The sequence below is a fragment of the Siphateles boraxobius genome, unplaced genomic scaffold (assembly GCF_051911475.1).
Source record: "Siphateles boraxobius isolate OS27281-9 unplaced genomic scaffold, OSU_SipBor_1 74, whole genome shotgun sequence".
NCBI lineage: Eukaryota > Metazoa > Chordata > Actinopteri > Cypriniformes > Leuciscidae > Siphateles > Siphateles boraxobius.
The window spans coordinates 70,001-77,500 of record NW_027509202.1 but is presented as its reverse complement, the minus strand read 5'-3'; the positions used below and the strand labels follow the sequence as shown (position 1 = coordinate 77,500).

At 45.2% G+C, this 7,500-nt stretch overlaps 1 protein-coding gene across 1 annotated transcript in view; it reads left to right on the top strand.

Moving 5' to 3' along the window:
• hsd17b4 (hydroxysteroid (17-beta) dehydrogenase 4) overlaps window positions 1-7,500 on the top strand; it is a 29,924-nt gene that overhangs the window by 14,539 nt on the left and 7,885 nt on the right. The window contains exons 15-19 of the mRNA XM_077217528.1: window positions 1,544-1,615; window positions 1,971-2,074; window positions 2,192-2,257; window positions 3,147-3,216; window positions 3,945-4,051. Of these exons, the coding sequence (XP_077073643.1) occupies window positions 1,544-1,615; window positions 1,971-2,074; window positions 2,192-2,257; window positions 3,147-3,216; window positions 3,945-4,051 (419 nt within the window). The remainder of the gene's footprint in view (window positions 1-1,543; window positions 1,616-1,970; window positions 2,075-2,191; window positions 2,258-3,146; window positions 3,217-3,944; window positions 4,052-7,500) is intronic.

Below are 7,500 nucleotides of genomic sequence, written 5' to 3'. Positions count from 1 at the left end.
TCACTCACACACACACTCGCGTCTCAAAGACGTTTCTCTCCTCACACACTCGCGTCTCAAAGACCTTTCTCTCCACACACACACACACACACACACACGTCTCAAAGACGTTTCTCTCCTCACACACTCGCGTCTCAAAGACCTTTCTCTCCACACACACACACACACACACGTGTCTCAAAGACCTTTCTCTCCTCACACACACACACACTCGCGTCTCAAAGACGTTTCTCTCCTCACACACACACACACACACACACACACACACACACACGTCTCAAAGACCTTTCTCTCCACACACACACACACACTCGCGTCTCAAAGACCTTTCTCTCCACACACACACACACACACACGTGTCTCAAAGACCTTTCTCTCCTCACACACACACACACACACACACGTCTCAAAGACGTTTCTCTCCTCACACACTCGCGTCTCAAAGACCTTTCTCTCCACACACACACACACACACACGTCTCAAAGACCTTTCTCTCCTCACACACACACACACTCGCGTCTCAAAGACGTTTCTCTCCTCACACACACACACACACACACACACGTCTCAAAGACGTTTCTCTCATCACTCACACACACACCCGCGTCTCAAAGACGTTTCTCTCCTCACACACACACACACGCGTCTCAAACACGTTTCTCTCCTCAAACACTCGCGTCTCAAAGACCTTTCTCTCCACACACACACACACACACACACACACACACACACACACGTCTCAAAGACCTTTCTCTCCACACACACACACACACTCGCGTCTCAAAGACCTTTCTCTCCACACACACACACACACACACGTCTCAAAGACCTTTCTCTCCTCACACACACACACACTCGCGTCTCAAAGACGTTTCTCTCCTCACACACACACACACACACACGTCTCAAAGACGTTTCTCTCATCACTCACACACACACCCGCGTCTCAAAGACGTTTCTCTCCTCACACACACACACACGCGTCGCAAACACGTTTCTCTCCTCAAACACTCGCGTCTCAAAGACCTTTCTCTCCTCACACACTCGCGTCTCAAAGACCTTTCTCTCCACACACACACACACACACACACACACACACACACACACACACACACACACACACACGTCTCAAAGACGTTTCTCTCCTCACACACTCGCGTCTCAAAGACGTTTCTCTCCTCACTCACACACACACACACACGCGTCTCAAACACGTTTCTCTCCTCACACACTCGCGTCTCAAAGACGTTTCTCTCCTCTCACACACACACACACACACACACACGTCTCAAAGACGTTTCTCTCCTCACACACTTGCGTCTCAAAGACGTTTCTCTCCTCACACACACACACACACACACACACACACACACACACACACACACGCGCGTCTCAAAGACGTTTCTCTCCTCACACACACTTGCGTCTCATGTATTACTGAAGATGTTTCTCTCCTCACACACTCGCGTCTGGTGTTGCTGAAGTCGTGTGTGTGTGTGTGTGTGTGTGTGTGTGTGTGTGTGTGTGTGTGTGTGTCCTCAGGGACGCTGACGTCACGGGCCGCGGTCGCAGATGTGCTGGATAAAGGATCGGGGATGATCGTCCTGCTCGACGGTGAGAAACATTATCAGAAGTCTTTAAATGCTGCATCTATCTGATCAAAAATACAGTACATTGTTTTTACATATTATAATAATGTAAAGGAATAAATTTCTGAAGGATCATGTGACACTGAAGACTGGAGTAATGATGCTGAAAATTCAGCTTTGATCACAGGAATAAATTACACTTTACTGTATATTCACATAGAAAACAGCTGATTTACATTAGAATAATATTTCACTGTTTTACTGTATTTCTGATCAATTTTTTAAATTTAAATCATCCTTGGATGAAGCGTAAGCCTTTCATAAAAATGATTCAGACTCTAAGCGTTTGATCTGTGTGTGTGTGTGTGTGTGTGTCTCAGTTCATACGTACAGTGGCGGAGAGCTGGTGTGTTATAATCAGTTCTCGTTGTTCGTGGTCGGCTCTGGAGGGTTCGGGGGGAAGAGGACGTCCCAGAAGGCCGTGGTGAACAACACGTCACACACACACACACTCACACACACACACTCACACCAGCTGTGTAGAGTCACACACAGGCATTGATTCCCCAGTGTGTGTGTGTGTGTGTTTGTGTTGCTTCAGGTCACGGTTCCTCTTCCAGACAGACCCGCTGACGCTGTGATCGTGGAGCAAACGTCTCGAGATCAGGTGACCTCACACCGCAGCACTTATGACATCACTTATGACATCACTTGTGTTTTTCAAAGAGAGACTATAAATATAAATATAAATATATATATATGCATGACCTCATTCTTCGCTCGGGTCATTTTGACCCGAAATTCATTTTAAAAAAAACTATAAAATTTATTGTTCATCGGTGGAGTCCGAGACTCGGGACTTTTCTCGCACTTGAACCACGAAAACAATTTTTTATAATGTATTCGAGGAGTTTTGTGGTTGAAATGTAAAAAAGTAAGAAATCCTTCCCTCTTGGGTCAATCTGACTCCCTCAGGGATGTGAGGAATGCTTCAGTTCGCATAGAAAAACCTAAAAATGCTCAAATCTAAAAAAAAAAATGCTAAAACTTTACCAATAAATGATTGTATACAGTCTGCATGTGTGTCTGAACGCATTCTGTAGAGAAACTGACTTTAGGACCCAGAGGAACAGCTCATTTACTCCATATAGAGATATAAGCCCATCTAGAGTCATGAAATATCATCTTATATTATTTATTTAACTCAAGCGGTCAAAGACACACAATGTAAGATACTTTGAGCTGAATTAAAAGGTTTATGAATGAAATTGTGAGTTATTTTGAATTTAAGTTGAAAGGAATGTGAGGAATGTGCTTAAATTACTATTTATTTATTGATCAAATCTAGAAATGTAAAGGTAAAAAAAAAAAAAAAAGTATATATATATTATCAAAATAAAATAAGCTCTCTGGACAAAAAAAAATGAAGTATAATTTTAGGGCTTCGGGTCATTCTGACCCCATGAGGGAAGGATGAGACTTTCAGAAACATTAAAAGTCTACCGAACCCAAACCGCTGCTAGCGTATGTGAATATTGTTTATGATCATGTTTCAGGCGGCGCTGTACCGGCTGAGTGGCGACTGGAATCCGCTGCACATCGACCCCAGCTTCGCCGCTCTGGGAGGTACAGCATTTATTCAAATATTCCAGATTAATATGCAGAGTCATCCAATAAAGTATTTTTGTCTTGTTTCCAGTTCAGATGTCTAAACATTCTTAAATCAAGATGCATTTATTACTAAAGTAGTAAAATTACATATTATATTCAGAATAAGAATCAGAATGAATTTTATTGACAAGTAGTGTTGTGCACATACAAGGAATTTGCTTTGGTAATAAGGCGTTACCGAGGCTGCTATATTCAGCGCCAACTTGAGAAAAAAATACAGCATGACATGAGGAGAGGAGAAATGTGTGTGGGAATGTGTGAGGAGAAAAAAGGCGACCCCCAGATAATGCTCCTGTAAGGAGAACAGTCTGGGAACAGGAAAAAACATTAGCACATAAACAGTACACTCTACAAACAAGACATTGCAACACGGTTGGGAGTGGGGGATGGAGGTAGTCCAGCCCAGGCAAGCAGCATCCGGTCCTGCAGCCATTATGGCGCTGGTCACAGAACCGCCTGTCATATATTATGACATTTTACTACTTTAATAAATGCATCTTGATTTAAGAATGTTTAGATATTTGGACTGGAAACAAGACAGAAACACTGAGTAAGAAAAGGATATTTTGCAGTGAAAGCATGGCTGACACACACACACACACACACACACACACACACACACACACACACATACACACACACACACACACACGGTTTCTGATGATGTTTGAAATGGCCCGCAGGATTCGAGTCTCCGATCCTCCACGGCTTGTGTTCGTTTGGTTTCGCCGCTCGTCACGTTCTCAAGCGTTACGCCGGAAATGATGTTTCCAGATTCAAGTCCATCAAGGTAAAGCAGCGCCGACAGCGAGACTATTATTCTCTCTCTCTCACACACACACTCACTCACTCACTCGCTCTCACACTCACACTCGCTGTCACACTCACACTCACTCTCACACACACACACACACACTCACTCACTCGCTCTCACACTCGCTGTCACACTCACACTCACTCTCTCACACACACACACACACACACACACACACACACACACACACACACACACACACACACACACACACACTCACTCACTCACTTGCTCTCACAGTCACACTCACACTCACTCTCTCACACACACACACACACACACACACACTCACTCACTCACTCGCTCTCGCTGTCACACTCACACTCACTCTCTCACACACACACACACACACACACACACTCACTCACTCACTTGCTCTCACACTCACAGTCACACTCACACTCACTCTCTCACACACACACACACACACACACACACACACACACTCACTCACTCACTCGCTCTCGCTGTCACACTCACACTCACTCTCTCACACACACACACACACACACACACACACACACACACACACACACACACACACTCACTCACTCACTCACTCACTCACTCGCTCTCACACTCACACTCACACTCGCTGTCACACTCACACTCACTCTCTCACACACACACACACACACACTCACTGGCAAAAGTTTAGGATCGGTCAGATTATTAATGTTTTTAAAAGAAGTCTCTTCTGTTCACCAGGGCTGTGTTTATTTGATCAAAAATACAGTAAAATTGTGAAATATTATTATAATGTAAATCATCTGTTTTCTATGTGAATATATAGTAAAGTGTAATTTATTCCTGTGATCAAAGCTGAATTTTCAGCATCATTACTCCAGTCTTCAGTGTCACATGATCCTGCAGAAATCACTATATAAGTGTGTGTGTGTGCGCGTTCATAAGTGTGCGTGTTCATAAGTGTGCGCGTTCATAAGTGTGTGCACGTTCATAAGTGTGCGCGTTCATAAGTGTGCGTGTTCATAAGTGTGTGCGCGTTCATAAGTGTGTGCGCGTTCATAAGTGTGCGTGTTCATAAGTGTGTGCGCGTTCATAAGTGTGCGTGTTCATAAGTGTGTGGGTGTTCATAAGTGTGCGCGTTCATAAGTGTGTGGGTGTTCATAAGTGTGCGCGTTCATAAGTGTGTGGGTGTTCATAAGTGTGCGCGTTCATAAGTGTGCGCGTTCATAAGTGTGCGCGTTCATAAGTGTGCGTGTTCATAAGTGCGCGCGTTCATAAGTGTGCGTGTTCATAAGTGTGCGCGTTCATAAGTGTGCGTGTTCATAAGTGTGTGCGCGTTCATAAGTGTGCGTGTTCATAAGTGTGTGGGTGTTCATAAGTGTGCGCGTTCATAAGTGTGTGGGTGTTCATAAGTGTGCGCGTTCATAAGTGTGTGGGTGTTCATAAGTGTGCGCGTTCATAAGTGTGCGCGTTCATAAGTGTGCGTGTTCATAAGTGCGCGCGTTCATAAGTGTGCGTGTTCATAAGTGTGTGCGCGTTCATAAGTGTGCGTGTTCATAAGTGTGTGGGTGTTCATAAGTGTGCGCGTTCATAAGTGTGTGGGTGTTCATAAGTGTGCGTGTTCATAAGTGTGTGGGTGTTCATAAGTGTGCGCGTTCATAAGTGTGCGCGTTCATAAGTGTGCGTGTTCATAAGTGCGCGCGTTCATAAGTGTGCGTGTTCATAAGTGTGCGCGTTCATAAGTGTGTGCGCGTTCATAAGTGTGCGCGTTCATAAGTGTGCGCGTTCATAAGTGTGCGCGTTCATAAGTGTGCGTGTTCATAAGTGTGCGTGTTCATAAGTGTGCGCGTTCATAAGTGTGTGCACGTTCATAAGTGTGCGCGTTCATAAGTGTGCGTGTTCATAAGTGTGTGCGTGTTCATAAGTGTGTGCGCGTTCATAAGTGTGTGCGCGTTCATAAGTGTGCGCGTTCATAAGTGTGTGCACGTTCATAAGTGTGCGCGTTCATAAGTGTGCGTGTTCATAAGTGTGTGCGCGTTCATAAGTGTGTGCGCGTTCATAAGTGTGCGTGTTCATAAGTGTGCGCGTTCATAAGTGTGCGCGTTCATAAGTGTGCGTGTTCATAAGTGTGTGCGCGTTCATAAGTGTGCGCGTTCATAAGTGTGTGCACGTTCATAAGTGTGCGCGTTCATAAGTGTGCGTGTTCATAAGTGTGTGCGCGTTCATAAGTGTGTGCGCGTTCATAAGTGTGCGTGTTCATAAGTGTGCGCGTTCATAAGTGTGCGCGTTCATAAGTGTGCGTGTTCATAAGTGTGTGCGCGTTCATAAGTGTGTGCGCGTTCATAAGTGTGCGTGTTCATAAGTGTGTGCGCGTTCATAAGTGTGCGTGTTCATAAGTGTGTGGGTGTTCATAAGTGTGCGCGTTCATAAGTGTGTGGGTGTTCATAAGTGTGCGCGTTCATAAGTGTGCGCGTTCATAAGTGTGCGTGTTCATAAGTGCGCGCGTTCATAAGTGTGCGTGTTCATAAGTGTGCGCGTTCATAAGTGTGTGCGCGTTCATAAGTGTGCGTGTTCATAAGTGTGCGCGTTCATAAGTGTGCGCGTTCATAAGTGTGCGCGTTCATAAGTGTGCGCGTTCATAAGTGTGCGTGTTCATAAGTGTGCGTGTTCATAAGTGTGTGCGCGTTCATAAGTGTGCGCGTTCATAAGTGTGCGCGTTCATAAGTGTGCGTGTTCATAAGTGTGCGTGTTCATAAGTGTGCGTGTTCATAAGTGTGCGTGTTCATAAGTGTGTGGGTGTTCATAAGTGTGTGCGCGTTCATAAGTGTGTGCGCGTTCATAAGTGTGTGCGCGTTCATAAGTGTGCGCGTTCATAAGTGTGCGCGTTCATAAGTGTGTGCGCGTTCATAAGTGTGCGCGTTCATAAGTGTGCGCGTTCATAAGTGTGCGCGTTCATAAGTGTGCGTGTTCATAAGTGTGTGCGCGTTCATAAGTGTGCGTGTTCATAAGTGTGCGTGTTCATAAGTGTGTGCGCGTTCATAAGTGTGCGTGTTCATAAGTGTGCGTGTTCATAAGTGTGCGTGTTCATAAGTGTGCGCGTTCATAAGTGTGCGCGTTCATAAGTGTGCGCGTTCATAAGTGTGCGTGTTCATAAGTGTGCGCGTTCATAAGTGTGTGCGCGTTCATAAGTGTGCGTGTTCATAAGTGTGTGCGCGTTCATAAGTGTGCGCGTTCATAAGTGTGTGGGTGTTCATAAGTGTGCGCGTTCATAAGTGTGTGGGTGTTCATAAGTGTGCGTGTTCATAAGTGTGTGGGTGTTCATAAGTGTGCGCGTTCATAAGTGTGCGCGTTCATAAGTGTGCGTGTTCATAAGTGTGTGCGCGTTCATAAGTGTGCGCGTTCATAAGTGTGCGCGTTCATAAGTGTGCGCGTTCATAAGTGTGCGTGTTCATAAGTGT